The sequence below is a fragment of the Urtica dioica genome, chromosome 10 (assembly GCF_054948205.1).
Source record: "Urtica dioica subsp. dioica isolate 48M chromosome 10, U.dioica_male_clone48M_v1_H2, whole genome shotgun sequence".
NCBI lineage: Eukaryota > Viridiplantae > Streptophyta > Magnoliopsida > Rosales > Urticaceae > Urtica > Urtica dioica.
In genome coordinates, this window is record NC_142765.1 from 4,557,624 (window position 1) to 4,582,004 (window position 24,381).

Sequence of the window (24,381 nt, forward strand, 5' to 3'; positions counted from 1 at the left end):
CCCTACCATATTCATCAATACCAAATGAATATGAGAATGGCAGGACAGTCACCATCGACGATATTTTGCCTCACGCTCATCGGAACTGCGTTCAAGTGGTTCCAAAGGCTCGAACGATGATCGATCCAATCCTTCGAGGATCTCCAAGAGAGATACCTCACACGTGTTTCCGCCTAACAAGTACGGAGAAAGAGAAGTCTTATCTCTTGACAATTAAGCAAGGAAGCACTGAGGCGCTCCAACATTACCTCAACCGGCTCATCGAAGAATTGAACAAGGTGGATGACTACGAAGACAGCGACGCCATCTACGCCGTCATCGATGGCTTCCGTGCTTGCGACCTCTTGACGTCGCTGGTAAAGCAACGACCCACAACGATGACGGAGCTCATTTCTTAGGCAACGTAACACATTTTGGTTGAGGAGTATTACGAAAGCCGAATGATCCGCGAGAGGGGAAGGCTGCGCAGGGACGAGGACAAAGCCGACAATGACCCATGTACTCGACCCAAAAACCCCTATATATAGACGAGGAGTTCATTGAGGAGAGGACGACATATTTTTTACACACACAAGCACTCGGTAGAAATTTCACCTATCGTTCACCACCCTAGTTTATTTTCTCTCTTTTACTAGATTCGTCTATAATTAGAGATAATCTTTCCTAGACGCTCAGAGTTTTCGGGATTGCATTCTCGAACTCAAGTGCTCTTCGTTTGTTGTACTAGTTTTGTGTGTCAACATATGATATACGACGAAGATAGCGATCGATGCTAACAATAATATCAAAATCTCACAGCACTAAGGTTCTTCAAATTCGATTCGAATATATAAGTTATAATATAAATATATAAATAAAATCCATTGATGAAATAATAGCTCAATGAGTACGTACGTGCGTGCATAATAATAATAATGACAAAAAATTAGCCTAATAAGCTACCGAAAAGTCTAAAAATTGCTAATTAGCCAATCTTTTGTAATTTTTTTGTAAATAGCCACCCCAACTTATTTACGGCATTCGAAAAGACAAAAATACCCAAAAACATTCTCCGCCTATTTTTTGGTTTTTTTTTTGTCTTTTTGAGTGCCGTAAATAATTTGAGGTGGTTATTTACAGAAAATTTACAAAAATGTTGGCTATTATACAAAATGCTATAAGTCAAATGGTTATATAGCTAATAATAATAATAATAATAATAATAATAATAATAATAATAATAATAATAATAATAATAATAATAAGAGGTAAGCAAAGGTGTTGTTTGGGTGTTGTTGAGAGAATGGATCAACGAAGCCGAGATCAAGTTTTGGTTCATCAATGAAGAAATAGTTGGAGAGGAAGAAGGAAGATGACAAAGCATTCAAACATGGCCGAGAACAAAGACGAAACCTACTATGAACTCGACATTTGTAACCACTTTCGATACTCTTTCGTAGGCGGCCTCTTCGCTCAGGTAGACCGCACATCACCCAATCGGAAAACCAAACATGATGCGGTTACATTTCCCACCACCTTGAAAACCTCTCCCACCACACCTAGGCCGACCAAGTTGACGAAAGTAGAGATGAAAAGCCAAGTCATTCACACAACGCCCAACGTCACTATGGTTAACATTATCTGGACCGCCACGTCCTTTACTTTTTCCGAGATGGCCTCTAATTCGTTCTCGTAATCATCATCGTAATGGTATTGTTGCTGCCATCGCGCCAAGTAGACCCCACCCACGAAGCACCCGATCAAAAACACCGCCACACAGAGCATCGCTACTCCGCCCAAAACTTCCAAAACCCCTAACTCCTATCACATTATAAAAGAAAATATATTTTTGTTTTTATTTATTCATATCATCAATTATAGCACTTGTGATAAAAATCACTCCAATAGTGATAGCACCAAAAGATGATAGAAGTGAGTCTCACTCAACCCAAAATATTAGTGTTTATTATTTTATTACTTTTTTTATTATAAAAAATAGTGAACATCGGTGATAAAAAGTAACACCATTGTCATAATCATTACAACTTACAATGCTAATATGTAAACAAAAAATGACATAACATTGTCACATAAGTAATAAAAACAACTTTGATTACTTCATTGGAGTTGCTCACTCTCTCTCTCTCTCTCGAACAAAAAATGGTCGAACTCCTCTTCTTTAGATTTTCGCATCCTCTTATAAATCTATACGCGTTCTTTCTTTCTTCCCATCTTCCTACGACCTGCGCGTATATTTCATTTTTTGTTTTGTTTTTATAATATATATCCCTAATCTACAAACTTCGAATAAACCGCTTATGTGTATAATACTATTACTTATATATACATATCTATATATATATATATATATATATATATATATATATATATATATGTGTGTATACACACACACTATTACGTAATACGTACTACCAACTATGATGACTTATTATTATTATTATTATTATTATTATTATTATTATTATTATTATTATTAGAGTTAATGGCGGCATAAATGCTCATTGTTTTAAAGTAGTGTCACTTTAATGCCTTAACTTTTTTTTTCACGGGACAAATACTCAATGTTCGGTTTGTGTATCTCCGTTACTACGCAGGCGTTTATATTTAACAGATATCTTACGTGGCATTGTCGAAACGAGAAACACACATGTTTTTAACTAAAAAAATGAATTAATTTATATATAAAATAGTTAAAAAGAAAACAAACTAAACACCTGACTTTAAAAAGCCCCAAATTCATCGAAATAGGGTTAATATCTCATTTTGTTTTTCTGCGTTCGTTCTTCTTTTCGTCTTTGCCGATTTCTTCTCCGAAGTCGGAAATGGCTGATGAGCAGTGGTCGTCCTCATCGTCTGGGAAGAATCGATGCGCAAGTAAGAGGACTTCGTCATGGAATTGTTTTTGTGGCATTCCAGTGACGGAGAAAACGGCGAGGACGATTTCGAATCCCGGAAGAAGGTTCAAAAGTTGCAACAAGCGAAAAGTGAGTTTTTTTTTCGTTTTGAGTTTTTGAGTTTTGAGTTTTGAGTTGCCACAAGCGATTTCGTTTTGGGTTTTTTTTTTCGTTTTGAGGTTTGGTCTGGAATGAGGTTATGTTTGTTTTTTTTTTAAAAAAATCAATTGTTCTACAGATCGACGGTGGTTGTACGTATTTTAGTTGGGTGGACCCGGAAATTTGCGACAGATCGAAGCAAGTCATTCCCGGATTTTTGCGAAGATTGAACACTTTGGAACTCGAGAATGAAAAACTCAGAGGCGGTGTTGAAGACCGACGATGTTCGAACTGCCAAAGGATAAATTGGAGATTATTTATGACTGCTTGTATGCTTGGAGTAGTGACTATTTTGTTTGTAATTTATGTGATTGTCTAATTTATGATGCTAATGTACTGAATTGTGATGCTACTGTACTGAATTTCGTTTGATAATGTACTGAATTGTGATGATAATGAATTTGAGATTTTGTACTGAATTGTGATGATAATGTACTATAGTTTGAGCATGTCAAAACAGACGTATAATTTGTGAGATTTTTGTACATACATCTGTTGAAACAGACCCTGCCTTGGAGTTACAGAGCAGTGGACAAAAATCCCTAACTAAATGCTCCAAAGAAAAGTCTTTGAACTCCATATAAGATCTAAAGCCAAAGAGTCATTCATAGATTCACATTACCTAACTGCACATTACCATTGACATTATCTAAAGACTTATAGAGTCTAAAATTCAAAACCACTTATTCTTCACTGCAGTTATGCAAGTAGAGTCACTTCTGATTAATCCAGATCACAGCATAGGTCACTTGGATTGTTCACAAATTTTCTCAATCCAGATCACAGCATAGGTCACAAATTTTATCAATCCAACTGAACCTATGAATTTAAGCTGATATGAGCTTTGTTTGTCTTAAATTTTAAAAACCACACACCCATAGACATCCCTAAACGTAGGCAAACAAAATATCACAGCATAGAAACCAAAATATCACAAGAGCAGCTTTCATTCAACATCAATGCAAATAACCAAAAGAGTATTAGCAGCTTTCATTCAACATCAATGCAAATAACCAAAAAGAGCAGTTTTAGCAGCTTTCATTAAACATCAATGCAAAGAACCAAAAACAGCAGTTTTAGCAGCTTTCATTCAACATCAATGCAAATAACCAAAAACAGCAGTTTTAGCTGCTTTCATTCAACATCAATGCAAATAACCAAAAACAGCAGCTTTCTAGTCACGAAGCCTCTCTTGCTTTTTGTTTCAACCTTCTCTTCTTTCTCTTTATTGTTTCAGGATTAGGGTCACTTTTAGGAGGTCTGCCCCTCTTTGTTGCTGTTTAATCTGCATAGTCGCGAGCTAGGTTAAATTAAAGCAAATAAAACATAGTGACATGTTCTGGCTTAGGTTAAATTAAAGCAAATTAAGGCAAATCAAAGCAAATCAATTTTAGGTTAAATTACATGCCTGTTTTACAATTGGATCAGGGCATGTCTTCTTTGAGTGTCCTGACTTCTTGCAGTTGCTACAACGATTTTGTTGGCCTTTCCTTGACAGTTTTGTGGCATGTTCGGGAGGAGGCTCATCGTTGCTTATGTTTCTCTTTTTTTTAGGCCTTCCAGGGAGAGGTTGATTGGGTGGTGGGAGGATAGGGTGCAGTCCTGCTTCAGGCCACTTATCCGGACTAGTCGTGGGCTCAATTATCCCACTATATGCTGCCATATATGCCTCTCTCTTATACCAATCATCGATGAAGCACATAACATCTAATCCCGAGGACCAAATACAAGTCAAGGCATGTCCACATGGTATGCCACTCAACTCAAAACCTCTACACGTACATGTCCTAGCTCGTAAGTCCACAACAAATGATTCATTTCCACGAACAATCACTTGGAACTTACCATTACCAGCTTGTGTTGACTGACAATACCTGGCTACCCCCTTGTTCTTCTCAATGACATCCATGATACGTTTTCCAACTTCATGCTTCCATTTTTGAACCTCTAATTTTTTTTTGGCAAAACGACACATGAGCCAAAATCTTATCTTCTCGAGTAAGGTTACAATCGGTTTGTCTCTGGCAGACATTATTGCAGCATTGAAGCTTTCACATAAGTTGTTCAGTAGCATATCACATTTCACAGTGTCTCTGAAATGTGATTTGCTCCATTCTTTGGTATCCTTCTTCAAGAGCCACTCGTACGCCTTCTCATCTTCTTCCTTGAGCACACTCATTTTTCTACTAAACTCTACACGGGTCATTGCTTGAGCACAAGCCCACAACATTTGCTTCAAAAGCAAGCCACTATGCTTCTGCTTGAAGTTAGCGTGAAGGTGCCTCACGCAAAATCTGAACTCAGCTCCCGGATAGACATTTGCCAATGCCTTTTCCAAGCCTTTTTGTCTGTCACTCATGAACGTGAATCTGCTTGGATTCTGAATACTGAGGTCCTCACTAAGCAACTCTAGAAACCAAGTCCAACTCGATGTGTTTTCCTTCTCAACCACAGCAAAAGCAACAGGAAATTGTGAATTGTTAGGGTCAATACCTATTGCTGCCAAAAGCATACCCTTGCAATACCCCTTCAAGAAGCAGCCATCCAGGCCTATGATTGGCCGACACCCTTTATTGAAACCTTGTTTACAAGCTTCTAAACATATGTATACCCTCTGAAATACTCTTTTTCATTCATTAGAGTTGTTTTCAGTATAGCACTTGAACCTAGCAGTTGATAACGCTCAAAGTTAGTAATGAACATATCAACTTGTATTAGTGTACCATAATTAGTTAGAATTGAACATTCAAAGTTAGAATTGAACCTGGGTTGGTGGATGTTAGTTGCTTGCAATAGTCTGCGAGGATGGCATATTGATCTCTCACCGACCCCTCCAACATGTCTCTAGCACATTTCTTGGCCCTGTAGAACATAGTCTTTGTCACGTTTCTCAGCTTTGCAATGGCAGTCATGTCTTTGAAGCTCTGATAATCCATGTTCGGATTAAGCCGAAATTGCTCCAAAAAATGCTTATTGTCGAAGACTATCCCACACTCGTGCTTGTCTATCAAAGTATTCACCCTCACAGTCTTGGTGTCTAATCCCTGAACCCGAGCATACAAAAGTCATTTGCATCCATTTCCTTTACACTTAGCTCTTAGTCTATTTTGATCATTTGCCAAAAACTTGAATTCTATATCTTCCTTTATAAACACCTCTCTCAGCACATTCCTTAAATCTTCAATAGATGGAAATTCCATTCCAAGCTTGAATTTGAAATCATCCATACCTGACCGTGGATTGTATTGTCTTCGACTCCACCTCACGCCATCATATTCTTCTCCTTCGCTGCACAAGCTATCAAGGTCACTCCCAGACCTGAAGCCATCAGAATCTTCACTTTCGTCAACATGTTGGTCGTTATTGCATACTTCCTCGACGACCGTACGCCAGTCCGAATCATTCACCGTGTTCTGCGTGTTCGGCATTTCCTCTTCGTCGCCATCGTCGCCGAACTCTTCCTCAGCCAACAGAAACTCGTCGTCGTTCCCACTTCCATGTTCGTCTTCCATCTTTGTTCCCAAGCTCTTCTTCAAGCTCGATTTCGATGTTTCGCTTTTTAAATTTTTTTTTGCTCTGTATGTTCGTCTTCAACCCGCGTGTTCTGTTTGAACTTGGGGTTTTTAGGTTTTTTTTCTTTTTTTTACAACATTAAACATGTTAATAAGTAATAAATACGAAATTTGAATTAAAAAATTGAGTATTAGCATAAAAATAATGCTTTCGTGGGATATCTGTTAAAATAAACCCCTGGGTATTAACGGGGATACACAAACCAAACATTGAGTATTTGTCCCGTGAAAAAAAAAGTTAAGGCATTAAAGTGACACTACTTTAAAACAATGAGCATTTATGCCGCCATTAACTCTTATTATTATTATTATTATTATTATTATTATTATTATTATTCTTCTGTATAACCTTATATATCAATTCTATCCGTATATAAGTTGAAAACAATTATTAATAGAATATAATAACCCCTAGGAGATTAAAAGCTTATAAATTCTGTAGTGGAGAGCTGTTCTCTAACATATTTTATTTTATAAAGTAATAATGCGAGTCGGTCTTAGGTTCGAATTTTGTTACGCCAGAATCACGAGTTTATATCTTGGTTACGTTAGCGTTGCTATGCTTTTTTCAAAAGTGTTTTTAGATTTCTTTTTTCGTAAAAAAGAGTTAATGTTTTCAAAAGAGCTACAAATTTAGACTTTTAGAAGTTAATTACATTGAATTTATCATGTTTTATAACTTTATAAAAAACTGTTGTACCAAACAGTTCAAACCGTTTAAGCTTTTAAAAAAACTAAAATAAAAATGACTTAATAAGCAATGCCAAATAGAACTTTGTTTTAGACATGGTGAGAGAGATAGAAAGCTAGTGATGTTTTTAGTCTCAGTTTGTGTGTGGAGAAAGCAATTAAAACTACTTGATCTTGTTTTATCTCGACCTCGGTCACCGTTATCACCACCGTTTCTGTCGTTCCTTTTCATTCATTATATACCCACCACGAATGTGTGAGAAGAAAATGTCATTCTTCCTTCTCGTCATAGCCACGAAGCTTTTTCTATGTGGCCCTTGAGATGACCTATTATTGCTTCCATGATCGTAGTTTTAAAGTCGTCAAATTGCTTGATCGACGTCATAATGTGTAAACAATTTGGCGGGATTGCCCGGATAAGTTTCTTGACGACGTATACTTTTTGTACTTTGGCGTTCAATGCTCGGATGCTTTGATGACCGATGTCAACTTTATGTAAAAGTCATCCACCGACTAACCATTTTTCATGCGAAATACCTCGAATTCACTCTTCAAAATTTGCACCTTTACCTCTTTGACGCGCTCCGAGCCTATGTGTATTATCTTTGACTTAAAGCATCTCTATCGCTTACTTAGCCAAATTCCTCTCAACCAACATTAGAAGCAAATATTTCAGGGTTCCTTGATAGATGGAGGCGAGAGCCAATACCTATCCTTGCAGTCGCCTGCTTTGAGTTTTCAAGTTGACTCACATCTTGATCAATCATGCGACATAGCAAAGAGTTTTGGCAAAGTAGATATCTATGGTCACAAGTACGAAGCTCTCATATTTACTAGAGTGAGTTATTATAAGTATGCGTGTTATTTTATGCTTTGTTGATTTGATCATTTTATTTTATGATAAACTAGTAATGGTAATTTTCAGTTTAAAATTTGATCAAATAAATATTTTCAATATTTGACGTGTGAATAAGTGTGTACGTATGTGTGAAGTGGCGCATGCCGATGACAACATAAGAAAATTTTAGGGCATTCCATAAATTTATAACTAGAAAATCACCGCATTTTTTAGGAATTTCAATGATACCCTTAATTATATATGACATGTCGCATGTATAAGTTCATTGAATCCAAAATTTATACGCGACAGCCTCAGGATACTTATTTGCTACAAAATATGCCACAAGAAGAGAAAGTTGTAATGAAAAGTGAATGTTCACAAATTAGTACTTATTTGTATTAACCCCAATAACACAACACATACTTAATTTGCCTGTGGGAACCATGTATGCATGGGCAAATAATTAATTGAGCAATTACCATCACATAGTATTAAACTTTGATCATAATTAATAAAGGATTGAGTACACGGTTATGCGTGCGCATGTAGATAGAGAAGATGGTATAATTAAACATACCTAGTATAAAAAAACGCAATCTGTGTACATTGATAGATATAAACATGGTAGCCATGGATGTCAATAAGAATATCAAAATCTCGCAGCAGCGGTACTAGGTTTCTTGAAATTGTTGATTGCTACATATAGTTAAAAAAAAAAAAAAAAAAAAAAAAAAAAAAAGTTTGCAAATTGAGACTAGAAGAGTGTGTGTTTGCAAATTGGAGGTGGTCAGGCTGTGGTGATCATCGAGGAAGCAAGGAAGACTGGTCATGTCGCCGCCATCGCTGTAGGTACACTGCGCTTGCATAGCACCCAATCAGAGACACCGCCACACTCAACGCCGCTACGTAGCCCCACACTTCCAAAACCCTATCTCCTAACTCCTACCACATCATCGTCTCTTCTTCTACTTCTTCTTCTTCAACTCTCTCTCTCTCTCTCTCTCCCTCCCTCTCAAACAATAACGGCTGAACCCTCTCTCTCTCTGATAGATAGGGTCCGTTCTTTGCTAATTTGAACGTTCGCTCCTTAACCTTCATGAGTTCTCGGACCTTTGGGTACAAACTCCAGTGCTGGATACCTCTATTCTCGGAATACCGACTAGATCGTTTGATCTCAGCGAATTCTACGAGTAATAGCAGCCTTCTAGTTTCTTAATATTTAGTAAAAATGGTAAGGAACTAGAATAAGTTTAATCTTCAATTCAATTAAACCGTTACACTTTTACTAACATTCATTCCTCGGGCTTAACCTGAGAAGTACTCTTGAATTTTTCAAAGAACATTTCTTTTCTTCTTCTCAGATCTATGTCGACTAGAAGTCCAATTTATTTTTGTCGAATGTGTATTTGTTTCTAAACATGATCGTTTTACTCATGGAGAGTCTCGACCATTCGCATTCGTCGTGGATTGTTGCGGCTTCTTTGACACGCTTAATCCTGACCGTTCTTTCAATCGATCAGGGCCAAGTATAAAAGAGGGAGAGGCTGTCGGTTCTGTTCATTTTCACTTTTGATTTCAAATCTCTCTCATTCCTCTTTTTTCGCTCCACATATCCACGTATTTCGGCGATCTTTTCGGTGAGGATTTATTTTTCGATCATCCGTTTCTCAACGCCTTTGTTACTACAAATCTTTGGGTAAGTTTTTTCTTATTTGTATCTTTTGTTTTCCTGCAATGCGTGTTAGTTTTTGATAGATTTAACAAATTTTGGGCGCTGAGATTTCTTGAATATTTGGAGTCCCGAGGTGAATAATCGTATCGTCTTAGGATATTTAATTTTCCCTTATTTATAAGACATGGGAGGTTCCTTTTGACCTGACTTGAGAGTTGATCCCAGAATAGTCAGAAGGGTTGAGCTTGATCTCAAGGAAGTGGTACTTCCTTCTGGGTTCAGTGTCCCTTTTTTCGGGATTTTAAATGGTACCACGTCCCTAAGGTTGGCTGGGACCGACCCGTATTCGTTATAGAGCTCTCCTTGGTTTTCCATCGTCCACCCTTTCATCCCCGCTCGTGGATCGGGACCTAAAAGATCAGATTTTTGATCCTTTCCAATTTGATTGTAGTGAAGAAATGTCATCGGAAACGACCGTGTCAGAGTCTCATGAATGGGATAAGAGACTTGAAAACGATCCTGATCAAGCACGTTCTCCTAAGCTCCAAGCGAGAGATGCCAGTCCTCCGCAAGAAAGTGATTCTCCGGGCCCGAGTGGCCGAGTCCTCGGAGATGAGGAGGAAGAGGGTTTGTCTGAGGCTGGTGAACGGAAAGAGGGACAGTTCTCGGTCGAGCACTGGACTTCTCGGGTCGGTGATAGTTATATCAATGGCATGTAAGAAGAGTTTAAGATCCCTGTAGGGATTAAGTTGTCTGCTCCTCGGGATGACGAGCGTGGTGCAACCCTCCTCCAGGAAAGGTAGCGTTTGATGCTTCGATTCTGAGGGTGATCGGAGGTTTGCCAGTCCATCCCATGGTGGCGGAGCTTCTATCAGAAATAAGACTAGCTCTTACTTAGCTCGTACCATCCGTCTACAAATTTTTTTCTAGGCCTTATCGCCCTTTGGGCAAAACACTACAAGTGCACTCCTCTTCTAGAGGATTTCACTCAGTTTTACAGTCTCAAGGCTTCTCCGGGTCAGCATGGTTTTTATTATGCTTGTGCTCGAAAGAATTCTGAGAGAATTGTAACCTTCCTTCCGACTAGTCAGAAGAACTGGAAAGATTATTTCTTTTGGGGATGGGAGACTGCTTTTTGGGGGACAAGGTCGTCCCTCCAAGTTTTCTGAACTCGGTGCGACTTTGAGTAGAAAATATTTTGTTTATAGATTCTTTACGTTTACCTGTTGCTCTATTAATTTTTTCTCATGTGTGTTTTAGTGAGTTGTGTTGTCTATGGTGCCTACAAGAAGAGTAGTAGTCTTTATTTATATACATTTGATGTAATAAAGTCTCACGAAGACTCTTGCTTGTAACTACTGAATTATTAATAAAAGTTGAAACGTTCATTCGTTCTTCCTTGTCTGTTTGAAGCTTTATGATAAACTATAGTCTTTAGTCCTTATACAAACCTAACAACAAATGAAGAGTCATATATAGATTTGCATGAACAAACTCTTCACGGTTTGCTTAAAACAGTATATTCGCAATCTAAGGATCGAAGGGCTATTGATCCCAGTATGATTGTTCGGAGTGTTGGAATCGATCTAGGGTTTGAGAAAATAATTAACGCTTCGGTAAGCGGCGGAATTTTAAAAATTTTCTTTTACAAGTAAAACAGTTTTTACTAACCTAGACAAGTGCAAGTACATGTAATTAAAAACCAATATGAGCTAGAAGTTTACTAACCTTTCTTGAAGCTTGAACTTTGAAGAAGCTTGTGGAAAGTTTGCAACGCTCGTCTCCCCTCGCAGCACGTCTCTCTTTCTTTCCTCGGCACCTCGAGCAACCACGAAAGTTTCTATCACTAAATCACTCGAAAAGAAGGAATCAGTGAGTGGGCACTTTTAAACACTACGACTTAAGAACAAGTCTCGAAGTCGCAGAGCTAAACACTAGGTCGAGTGAGGACCTAGGTTCCAAGACAAGAAAAAATCGAAAATAAACTAGAGAGAGAGAGAGAGGATTTTCGGCCAAGTTCTAGAGAGAAAGTCTCTCAATCTCTTAAACTTAGGATGAATGAAATGTGAGGAAATGAGGCTCCTACTTATAGGAGAGGTCTCACCTTTAATAAGGTAGTTTCCTCTTCTATAGAATATCACATATTCATGAGCTAATTTCCCTATTTCCTTTATTGAGTCACACGGCCAAACTAGGCTTCAATAAGCCTTGGATTTGTTTCCTATTTTGTTCCATGCCTTTGACTCTCTCTTGCTTGGCCGATTACCCTAGTGCATCTACATGCAAATTTGTTTCCTCTTTTTCTTTTGGCAAGTATCTAAATACATTTATGCACAAAATAAACTCTCTTTCCTCTTGGGTAGTGGGCGCCTATTCTAATGCTAGAAAGGCCTTCTAGAAGCTTTTCCACTTGTTCATGACAACATGAAAAAGGCCCATTAAGAATTTTCAATAAAATTCTTATGAAATGAAATTAATCCACAAGGCCCAATAAATCTTATTTTGGCCGAGTGAAACTTGTCATCAAATGACCATGTCAAAAAAATTTATTGACATTCATTTCATCCTATGTCTCAAAAGACAAAAATACCCTTTTGACTATTTTCGTTCTTGTTTTGACTTAGCTTCCAGTTTAACTATTCCTATCGATGTGATTCGTGACAGTGACCTCATGGACCCAAATGAACAAAGCTTGAGCTAAAAACTTGGACTCAAAAGTTCACAAACCTTTTCCAAGTTTAGCTTAATGCCAACTGACTCCACTAAAGAGCTGACACTGAAAATCTCTCGGTTCAAATGAATTTGTTTTCTACTCAAGAATTCGACCTAATTATGATGAGCGGATCCACTGAATATTATCTATGTTTACCCTTCATGAATGTCATCAGCTAGTCGGGATTTACTAAATTACCATTTTACCCTTCTAGTTGTTATTTCCTCAACTTCTTTGTCGCTTGTGAATAAGTTAGAAACAATGTATTGACGAGGAGCTAACAAGTCACATTGTTTCATCCAAAAGAGTCAGGACTCAATTTGGACACTGGCCAGTTCATTTATTCACACTCCAAGGAACAAAGCATGAGGTGACATACATTGCATTTCAGCAATCTTGTACATGAATTCCATATCTATGAGAACTTCACAAAGTTACTCATGACAGACTCACAACTTAGTACTTCACCAATAGGCCTTGTTCGGAATCACATAGTGAGTCCGAACTTTGACTTTCTCAAATGAGAATACTAAGGTGTGAAATGGCATGTCTCATTTCAGGATTAAGGTAAGCATGATGCAATTCATACATAGTGATTTCGAGACATAAGAGGTTAAATGGTTTGTTCTTATATTGTCTCTAGAAGTGCACTGGTCAATTCAGTACCTTCGGAAGATACCTAGAAGAACTATAGAGTCCCCAACTCTCAATGCCTCATAACCAGACATCATAGATTCTTCTAACAATCATACTGAGGTCAATAGTCCTTTGACCCTAAGATTGCGAATATATCGTTTTAAGCAAACTACGAAGAGTTTGTTCATGCAAATCTACATTTGTCTCTTCGTAAGTTGTTAGGTTTGTTTATGGACTAAAAGACTAGGGTTTTATCATAAAGCTTCAGACAAGGAAGATTGAATGAACGTTTCAACTTTTTATTAATGAATAAGCAATTACAAGCAGGAGTCTTCGTAAGACTATATGACATCAAATGTACATAAATAGACACTACTACTCTTCTTGTGGGCACCATTGACAACAAACTCCCACTTGACTCAAAGAAGATGTGAGTAGTCCTACATGCCTAATCCCTGTCGAAGTTGGTCGAAGACCATGTTCGCTAGGGCCTTGGTGAATGGATCTGCCAGAGATCTACTTCACCTCCACGTCTCCGCGCTGCGCGATCTCTCGAATCAAATGGTATTTCCTCTCAATATGCTTAGAGCGCTTATGGCTTCGAGGTTCCTTTGAGTTAGCGACAGCCCCACTATTATCACAATAAGGGGTCATGGGCTCGTCGACGTTTGGAACAACTTCCAAATACTTAAGGAATTTTCTAAGCCATACAGCCTCTTTGGATGCTTCACAAGCAGCCACATATTTTGCTTCCATTGTGGAGTCAGCAATGCAAGATTGCTTAATACTCCTCCACACAACAGCTCCACTATTAAGGATGAACACAGATCCCGAAGTGGGTTTCCTGGAATCCTTATCCGCTTGAAAATCGGAGTCGGTATATCCCGTCATAGTCAGGTCAGTACCTGAGTATGTAAGCATCAAGTTCCTAGTTCTTCGAAGATACTTAAGAACATGCTTAACAGCAATCCAGTGCTCGGGTCCAGGGTTGGATTGGAAACGGCTAACTACGCCAACGGCGAAACATATATCAGGTCTAGTGCAAAGCATAGCATACATGAGGCTTCCTACGGCAGAGGCGTAAGGAATTTTCCTCATGTCTTCAATCTCTTGTGCAGTCTTGGGGAACTGGTCCTTAGAGAGTGAAACTCCATGCCTAAAGGGTGTTTGACCCCTCTTGCAGTCTTGCATCGAGAAGCGATCCATCACCTTATCAATATAAGATGCTTGAGAGAGCGACAGGGTCCGGTTTTTCCTATCTCGAAAGATTTGGATTCCCAGAATGTATGCGGCTTCTCCTAGATCCTTCATATCGAATTGCTTTGCCAGCCAGACCTTAACCTCAGATAACTTACCCACGTCATTACCAATGAGTAGTATATCATCGACATATAGTACCAGAAACACAACTTTGCCTTCGTGTATTAACTTGTAAACACAAGGCTCATCTATTGACTGTTCAAAGCCGAAGCTCTTTACAGTTTCATTGAATCTAATATTCCATGACCTAGATGCTTGCTTTAGTCCATAAATGGATTTAAGCAACTCACAAACCTTGGTCTCTTGACCTTTATCCACGAAACCGTCTGGTTGAGCCATGTAAATGCGCTCGTCAAGATTGCCATTCAGAAAGGTTGTCTTGACATCCATTTGCCAGATCTCATAGTCGAGAGCTGCAGCTATGGATAGGAGTATGCGGATGGATTTAAGCATCGCGACTGGCGAGAAGGTTTCTTCATAGTCAATCCCTTCTTGTTGGGTATAACCCTTCGCCACAAGTCGTGCTTTGAACGTCTCAACGTTCCCATCAGGACCCATTTTCTTCTTGTATATCCACTTACACCCTACGGGTTTAATCCCTTCAGGAAGGTCTACAAGTTTCCAGACTTTGTTGACATACATCGAGGGCATTTCAACTTTCATGGCGTCAAGCCAAAGGTTTGATTCAGCTCAAGCCATCGCTTGGCTATAGGAAACAGGATCATCCATGTCGGAGACGGCTACAAGAGAGTCTCCATAAGACATGTACATGTCAGGCTTTTGAGTAGCCCTCCCACTACGTCTAAGTACTACTTGACGAGATTCTGATGAGTCAGGTTGTGTTTCAGTTGGGGTAAGAACAGTTCTTACAGATGAGGTAGAAGCTTCCTCACCCAACTTTTCTTCAAGCACAATTTTGCTTCTAGGTTTTGCATCTTTCATAAAGTCCTCCTCAAGGAAACGAGCATTCGTGCTAACAAAAGTCTTATCGTCCTCGGGACTATAGAAAGTAAAACCTTTGGTTTCCTTTGGATATCCCACAAACAGGCACAATTCTGACCTACTAGCCAACTTGCTAGTCTTTTGCCTCAGCACATGTGCAGGGCAACCCCAAATTCGGATGCGGCCAAGATTCACTTTACGGCCAGTCCATCGTTCATAAGGAGTACCAGGAACCGTTTTGGACGGAACTTAGTTCAGAATATAGGCGGCTGTTTCAAGGGCATATCCCCAAAAGGAAAGCGGGAGTGATGAGTAACTCATCATTGATCTAACCATCTCCATAAGAGTTCGGTTTCTTCTCTCTGACACTCCGTTTTGTTGAGGTGTGCCAGGTGCAGTAAGCTGAGAAGCGATACCTTCTTCTTTAAGAAAGTCATCGAACTCTCCAGACATATACTCACCACCTCGATCAGATCGAAGGGTTTTGATCACTTTGCCAGTTTGCTTTTCCACTAAAGCCCTAAAGACCTTAAATACGTTAAAGGTCTCGGATTTGTGTTTAAGAAAATAGACAAACCCATATCTTGAGTAATCATCAGTGAAGGTAACGAAGTATTCGTATCCTCCACGTGCCTGTTGGTTGAGCGGACCACATACATCATAATGTATTAGTTCCAGCAACTCAGTGGCTCTTCGACCCTTATCGGAGAAAGGTCGCTTAGTCATTTTTCCTTCTATACAGGATTCACAAGTAGGTAGCGAACCTATTGCAGAGGCTTGGAGTGGACCATCCCTCACAAGTCTCTTAATCCTATCTAGACTGATATGACCAAGTCTTAAGTGCCATAGGTATGTTGATTTTGTTAGATCGGAGGATTCAGAAAGTTTGATCCTCTTTGGCTCCCTAATTAGATCGTTATCTATTTCGGTGTCTAAAAGAGAAGGTTGAGTGGGATAGATGTAAAAAAGAGCATTCTTCATACATGCATCAGTGACAAAAGAATTATCAGGAAACGAAATGCGAATTCCATTCTTAATAAACTTTAAACAATAATCTTGCTCACGAAGACGAGCAACGAATATTAAGTTCTTCCCAAAGGTAGGAACAAAATAAACATTATTCAAGTTTAAAGTGCGGTCTTCAAAAGACAGCGTCACGGATCCCACAGCCTTCGCAGACACCAGGCTCCCATCACCCCATTTGAAACAGAACTCGCCTTCCTCTAAGCTTTTGGTTTTCTTGAAACCATTCAAGGAACAACAAATATGGTTAGTAGCAGCGGAGTCAAGAATCCACGTTGATACATTATCAGCTACTAAGCATGCTTCAGTAACTAGTACAATATTATGTTCCTTTGCTTTGAGATAGGCAGGACAGTTCGTTTTATCGGCCTTGTGAGGTCTCTTCTTAGTTCCAGAGGCGGAGGCTTTTTGCTCAGTAGCATGTGCCTCTCCTTGATTCCTCTTTCTCTTATTGAGACCTACAGCAGTGTGAAGCTCCTTCATAAGCTCGGTAACAGTGTACTTTAGCTTTGTAATGGAGTAGTTCAGCATGAAGGTATCAAGAGACTCGGGGAGAGTTTCTAAGATCATATCTATGATATTCTTCCCATCAATCTCAGATCCTAGGATTTCCACTTCATTTAGGTAACTAATGATCAGCATCATATGGTCCCTAACAGGAGTCCTAGCCTTCATGCGACAGTTCATAAACTGTCGGACTGCTTGTAGCCTTGTTTGACGCCTTTGCCCTTCAAACATCTCAAGGAGATTGTAGAGCATGTCAGCGGCAGTCTCGATGTCACGATGTTACTCTTTCAGCATATTGTTCATAGATGCCAAGATATAGCACCTCACAATCTCATCGGATCGAAGCCAGGCCGCTAAGGCGTCATTGTCCTCTTGAGTTTGAATCATCATTCGTCAGAGGAGGACTCGGGGTGGTGAGTACCCATTTGTGCTTGTTAACGGTAGGTATTATGTCGAGGTTACGTTTCGAATCTACGTAGTTTTCGTTTTCGAGTTTGTTCGAGGAAAGGACGAAAGAGAGAGAGTTGGGAGACATATTGCCTATAAAAGTTGAAACAAGTTTATGATTAGTCTTTGGTTTAGGATTTAAGTTTTATTAAGACTTTGATAAAATCCAAAGGTGTTATAAACCAAACGATAATTTACTCCTTCGAGGGAAGGCCGCAAAAAATCTCCATTTATAAGTAAATGACACATCATTAATGCCAAGCCAAGATGTCAATACACCAATTTTGACTAGCCACCTTTTAAATTGGTTTGATCACTCACATCCTTTCGTAGGGCCTCGAGGGAGGATTACTAGGGATTGAGTCTAAGTGTGTAACCAACCACTTAGTCCAAAAGATTGACTTTGAAAAACAATCCGCCGAGGGGAGGTCTTGTCTCATTATCTCACTTTCGGATTTAGCTCATTGAGCAATGATCAGTGCAAAGCGCCCTTGAGTACTCTCATTTAAGAGAGGGCCACGAGGGTGACTCTTAGTCTGGCGACACTTGCACTTTTCATTAGTGTTGGAGATCGTGGGTTACAAACAACAAGTATAACCCTCCCACTTAGTTTTTGGAGTTGGTTCATCGACTCTTATAAGTTCGGAAACAAATTTCCTAGTTAGAGAGCGACAGAGCAGACAACTAGAAGAGAATCCTAGATCGACATGTTCAGAGTAGTATTAGTGCATAAATGCACAAGGTACATACTCGATCTTTTCCTATTTTCTATTTCGGGAAAGTGCATGAGGGAAGTGTGAACTTCAACTCACTCGAACACTTGAAAGTTTGAGATTACACATCTTTTTATTTTTCGGCTTGTCTACAAAGAGACCTCCCACTCAAATTTTCAAGAGCATATAGATTTTGAACATATGTGATATAGATATAGTTTTGAAAACATTTTGAAAATTTATTTGATTTGGATGACAAAATATTTTCAAGTTTGAAAGTGAAAACGGTTTTTCAAAATTCAAACTAGTTTTGTAAAAATTCAATTTCAATTAAACTTTCAAAAATCAAAACATTTTAATCTTACACATCATGTTTATAATCATATGAAAAACATTTTTGCTCAAGAAAATTTTCTCATTAGAGTTCTATAACTCATGGTAGTGGGGTTTAAAAATCCGGATTTCTAAAAAACTGGAGTTTCAGACAGCCGCGCACCTCGGAGTAAAATCGCCATATCTGGCGGCTCCAATGTCCTTTTGAGCCGAAACCGGTGGCATTGGACAGAGGACAGACAGAGCTTTAATTTGATTCAAGAATCATTAAATTTCGATTTCTGAGCAGAGAGTTATGCAACTTTTAATGCGGGTTTACTCCAGCTCGAAGAAAAAGAAATAAATTAAAACTTTGGTCCTTTTTAGGTGCGAAAAAGAATCAAGTGTAACGGAACGTTTTAAGATGTTGTTTAAAGCTTTTATTTGTGTTTTATTAGCAGGGTAATAACATAGAATAAAAGAAATAACAACAAGCATAAAACGAATACGGTAAATAAAAGAAACTAGAAAGACAAAGTAACTAGTCACAAAATTTACCGAAATTTCTCAAACCTTTAAAACACGTTTTTCAATATAAAAAATTAAAAACTTTTAGAACTGATTCTAATGTGTTTTAAAAACATCCCAAACTCATAGAAAAACAACATGCTTTTTAATTTAAAGACAAGAGCATTAAATTAAAAAAAAAACTAAGATTACAATTCTAACTTGTCACAAAATTAGTAAACTTTCGAAAACGATTTTCAAGCTCATAATTTTAAAAACATGTACATGCTAATCTTTGACCATAGCTCTGATACCATTTGTTGGAATCGATCTAGGGTTTGAGAAAATAATTAACGCTTCGGTAAGCGGCGGAATTTTAAAAATTTTCTTTTACAAGTAAAACAGTTTTTACTAACCTAGACAAGTGCAAGTACATGTAATTAAAAACCAATATGAGCTAGAAGTTTACTAACCTTTCTTGAAGCTTGAACTTTGAAGAAGCTTGTGGAAAGTTTGCAACGCTCGTCTCCCCTCGCAGCACGTCTCTCTTTCTTTCCTCGGCACCTCGAGCAACCACGAAAGTTTCTATCACTAAATCACTCGAAAAGAAGGAATCAGTGAGTGGGCACTTTTAAACACTACGACTTAAGAACAAGTCTCGAAGTCGCAGAGCTAAACACTAGGTCGAGTGAGGACCTAGGTTCCAAGACAAGAAAAAATCGAAAATAAACTAGAGAGAGAGAGAGAGGATTTTCGGCCAAGTTCTAGAGAGAGAGTCTCTCAATCTCTTAAACTTAGGATGAATGAAATGTGAGGAAATGAGGCTCCTATTTATAGGAGAGGTCTCACCTTCAATAAGGTAGTTTCCTCTTCTATAGAATATCACATATTCATGAGCTAATTTCCCTATTTCCTTTATTGAGTCACACGGCCAAACTAGGCTTCAATAAGCCTTGGATTTGTTTCCTATTTTGTTCCATGCCTTTGACTCTCTCTTGCTTGGCCGATTACCCTAGTGCATCTACATGCAAATTTGTTTCCTCTTTTTCTTTTGGCAAGTATCTAAATACATTTATGCACAAAATAAACTCTCTTTCCTCTTGGGTAGTGGGCGCCTATTCTAATGCTAGAAAGGCCTTCTAGAAGCTTTTCCACTTGTTCATGACAACATGAAAAAGGCCCATTAAGAATTTTCAATAAAATTCTTATGAAATGAAATTAATCCACAAGGCCCAATAAATCTTATTTTGGCCGAGTGAAACTTGTCATCAAATGACCATGTCAAAAAAATTTATTGACATTCATTTCATCCTATGTCTCAAAAGACAAAAATACCCTTTTGACTATTTTCGTTCTTGTTTTGACTTAGCTTCCAGTTTAACTATTCCTATCGATGTGATTCGTGACAGTGACCTCATGGACCCAAATGAACAAAGCTTGAGCTAAAAACTTGGACTCAAAAGTTCACAAACATTTTCCAAGTTTAGCTTAATGCCAACTGACTCCACTAAAGAGCTGACACTGAAAATCTCTCGGTTCAAATGAATTTGTTTTCTACTCAAGAATTCGACCTAATTATGATGAGCGGATCCACTGAATATTATCTATGTTTACCCTTCATGAATGTCATCAGCTAGTCGGGATTTACTAAATTACCATTTTACCCTTCTAGCTGTTATTTCCTCAACTCCTTTGTCGCTTGTGAATAAGTTAGAAACAATGTATTGACGAGGAGCTAACAAGTCACATTGTTTCATCCAAAAGAGTCAGGACTCAATTTGGACACTGGCCAGTTCATTTATTCACACTCCAAGGAACAAAGCATGAGGTGACATACATTGCATTTCAGCAATCTTGTACATGAATTCCATATCTATGAGAACTTCACAAAGTTACTCATGACAGACTCCCAACTTAGTACTTCACCAATAGGCCTTGTTCGGAATCACATAGTGAGTTCGAACTTTGACTTTCTCAAATGAGAATACTAAGGTGTGAAATGGCATGTCTCATTTCAGGATTAAGGTAAGCATGATGCAATTCATACATAGTGACTTCGAGACATAAGAGGTTAAATGGTTTGTTCTTATATTGTCTCTAGAAGTGCACTGGTCAATTCAGTACCTTCGGAAGATACCTAGAAGAACTATAGAGTCCCCAACTCTCAATGCCTCATAACCAGACATCATAGATTCTTCTAACAATCATACTGAGGTCAATAGTCCTTTGACCCTAAGATTGCGAATATATCGTTTTAAGCAAACTACGAAGAGTTTGTTCATGCAAATCTACATTTGTCTCTTCGTAAGTTGTTAGGTTTGTTTATGGACTAAAAGACTAGGGTTTTATCATAAAGCTTCAGACAAGGAAGATTGAATGAACGTTTCAACTTTTTATTAATGAATAAGCAATTACAAGCAGGAGTCTTCGTAAGACTATATGACATCAAATTTACATAAATAGACACTACTACTCTTCTTATGGGCACCATTGACAACATGGAGAATCTATGATGTCTGGTTATGGGACATTGAGAGTTTGAGACTCTATACTTCTTCTAGGTATCTTCTGAAGGTACTGAATTGACCAGTGCACCTCTAGAGACAGAATAAGAACAAACCATTTAACCTCTTATGTCTCGAAGTCACTAGTATGAATTGCATCGTGCTTACCTTAATCCTGAAATGAGACATGTCATTTCATAGCTTACGTATTCTCATTTGAGAAAGTCAGAGTTCTATATTCACTATGTGATATAGACAAGACCTATTGGTGAAGTACTAAGTTATGAAATGTCATGAGTAACTTTGTGAAGATCTCATAGATATGGAATTCATGTACAAGATTGTTGAAATGCAATGTATATCACTTAATGCTTTGTTCCTTAGACTGTGAATAAATGAACTGGCCAGTTTCCAAATTTAGTCATGCCACTTTTTGATGAATCAATATGACTTGTTAGCTCCTCGTCAATACATTGTTTCTAACTTATTCACAAGCGACAAAGGAGTTGAGAAAATAACAGCTAGAAGGGTAAAATTGTAATTTTGTAAATATCATCTAGCTGATGATATTCATGAAGGGTAAACATAGATAATATTCAGTGGATCCACTCATTACCATTAAGTAGAATTCTTGAGTAGAAAACATATTCATTTGAACTGAGAGATTTTAATGTCAACTCTTTAGTGGAGTCAGTTGACATTAAGCTAGAACTTGTAAAAGGTTTGTAAAAAGTATGCTAGCTCAAGCTTTGTTCATTTGGATCCATGAGGTCACTACCACAAGTCATTAGAGAAGGATTAGTTAAACTAGAAGCTAAGTCAAAACAAGTTCAAATGTTGAACTAGACAAGTTTTACGAAAATTGTCTAAAGGGTAATTTTTTCCACGAGGACATAAGATGGTATGAATGTCAATAAATAAGTTTTTTGACATTGTCATATGATGACAATGAAATACTCCACACGGCCACAATTAGGGTATTTGAGCCTTGAGGATTAAATTTCATTTCATGGAATTTTATGTGAAAATTCTACATGGGCTTTCTTATATTGTCATGAACAAATAAAGAAACATCTAGAAGCTTGTTCTAGAGCCCCAAAACCGTGGCCATCATAAAAGAGAAAGGGAGTTTATTTTGTGCATTGATGTATGAAGATACTTGTCAAAAGGAAAAGAGGAAACAAATTTGCTTCCAGAAGCAATGGGATTTTCGGCCAAGAGAGAAGCAAGCAAAAGAGGAAACAAATCCAAGGCCTTAATGGCACTAGGTTGGACGTGCAAATGGGATGGAGAAGAAGAAATAAAATGTGCTCATGAATATGTGATATTCAATAGAAAAGAGGAAACTACCTTTTGAAGGTAATCCTCCTCCTATAAATACCCCACTTCATTCACAATTCACAACACACAATTTTTTAGATTGGTAGCTTCTCTCTCTCTAGAATCTCTTCTTGTTTTTTTGTTTTGGCACCTAGGTCCTCATTAGACCTAGTGTTTTGTTTTAGCTCTTTGGCTCAAAGACTTGTTCTTAACTCATAGTGTTTAAAAGTTCTCACACACTAAATCCAACCTAAACTCTAAAGACTCTAGTGGTAGAAGCTCACAGGTTAAAGAAGACTAGTGGGAGATGCGAGCTGATTGGGGAGACAAGCGTTTCAACCTTTCTAAGGCTTCTCAACGTTTAAGCTCCATTCAAGGTTGGTACCGAGTAAAAACTAAATGTAGTTTTAAAATTTTAAATTATATGTTCATGCACTTTGTCTAGTTTGTAAAAACGTTTTACGAGTTTTTAAAGAAATTTTTTATATTCTGCCGCTTGCTAGAAGCGATAAATATTTTCTTAATCCTAGATCTATTCCAACAAGCTGCCCATGTACGGTCCGGACGAGCTCGAGGATCATTCTACTTTTTTTTACCTGTCCGAACAAGATCGTTCTTGGTATACCGTTCTTGATCCGGATTTCCTCGACAAGTTTTACGGCCGCCCTTAGCGGACTAAGTAGCGTTATATTCTATGAGCTTTTATTACACTACAACAAATACAGTTTTTCGGTGCGGATGACTTTTGGGTGCGACTTTTCGCACCTAAAAGTCGCACCAAAATTACTTTCGGGTGCGACTTTTCGCACCAAAATGTCACTAAAGTCGCAAAAAAAAATTCGTTGATTTTTTTAAATTTGGGTGCGAAAAGTCGCACCCAAAAGTTTATCATACCTTTGGGTGCGACAAAGTCGCACCCAAAAGTCCAAAACATTTGGTCTAAAAATTTAGCGGGATTTTGTTCCCTCTTATTTGTTTGTTTTTTTTTTTAGGGATTCCCTCTTATTTGTTTTCACCAAAGAATCGGGAAAGGAAAAAAGAAAGAAGAAAAGAAAAGAAGAGAGAAAAGGGAAAGAGAGAGACCGAGAGAATGAGAGAGAGAGAGAGAGCCGAGAGAAGAGTATCGGCCGATGGAGACCGAGAGACCGAGAGAGAGGAAGAGAGCGAGGGAGTGAGCCCGCGGAGGAAGAGCGAGGCCGACAGCCACCGAGACCGGGCCACTGGACGCGCGCGCGGGCTGAGAAGAAGCGAGCGCCGCCGCGAGCTGCTGAGCGCGCCGCCCACGAGGAGACGCCGGAGAGCGAGAGAAGTAACGTCCGGGAGTTGATTTCGCGAGCAAGGTAAGGAGATTTCATTCTCAGCCAAGAATTTCGAAAGTTAGGGTTAAGAGTTTGATTTGGGGGTTTTGATTTCGGAGTGAAATCTGAGGTTTTGGCTTGGTTGTGATGTTCATTGAGAGTTTTCGAGTTGCGTGGTCGCAGCGACGCGGTTGTTGTCGGAGGAAACACCGTGCGAAGGATGTTCATAAATTAATGTATCTGATTTTCCTGTGTGTGTGGTGCAGCTTGAAACACTGTTGAAGTTTTTTCCTATTCCATCGTATAGGAATCTCACTCTTCAATGTTTGACTGAGGTACGTCTTGTCTGTTTTAGGTGAAATCTTTTTTGA

At 38.5% G+C, this 24,381-nt stretch overlaps 1 protein-coding gene across 1 annotated transcript; it reads right to left on the reverse strand.

Annotated features, from left to right (window-relative positions):
- Window positions 1–4,231: 4,231 nt before the first annotated feature.
- LOC149383168 (uncharacterized) lies at window positions 4,232–4,962 on the reverse strand. The gene is made up of 2 exons (XM_089627699.1): window positions 4,458–4,962; window positions 4,232–4,329 (listed from the first exon to the last, which is right to left on the reverse strand). Exons 1-2 carry the CDS (start codon window positions 4,960–4,962, stop codon window positions 4,232–4,234), a joined length of 603 nt encoding a protein of 200 aa, XP_089483825.1.
- Between the last annotated feature and the right edge of the window lie 19,419 nt (window positions 4,963–24,381).

Bases quoted from the DNA above. Each gene is read 5' to 3' on its own strand.
- LOC149383168 (XM_089627699.1), bottom strand. From the start codon at position 4,962: ATGGATGTCATTGAGAAGAACAAGGGGGTAGCCAGGTATTGTCAGTCA. The intron at 4,330-4,457 runs GTAATTTAACCT...CAGATTAAACAG, and splicing joins TCCAATTGTAAAACAGGCAT to CAACAAAGAGGGGCAGACCT.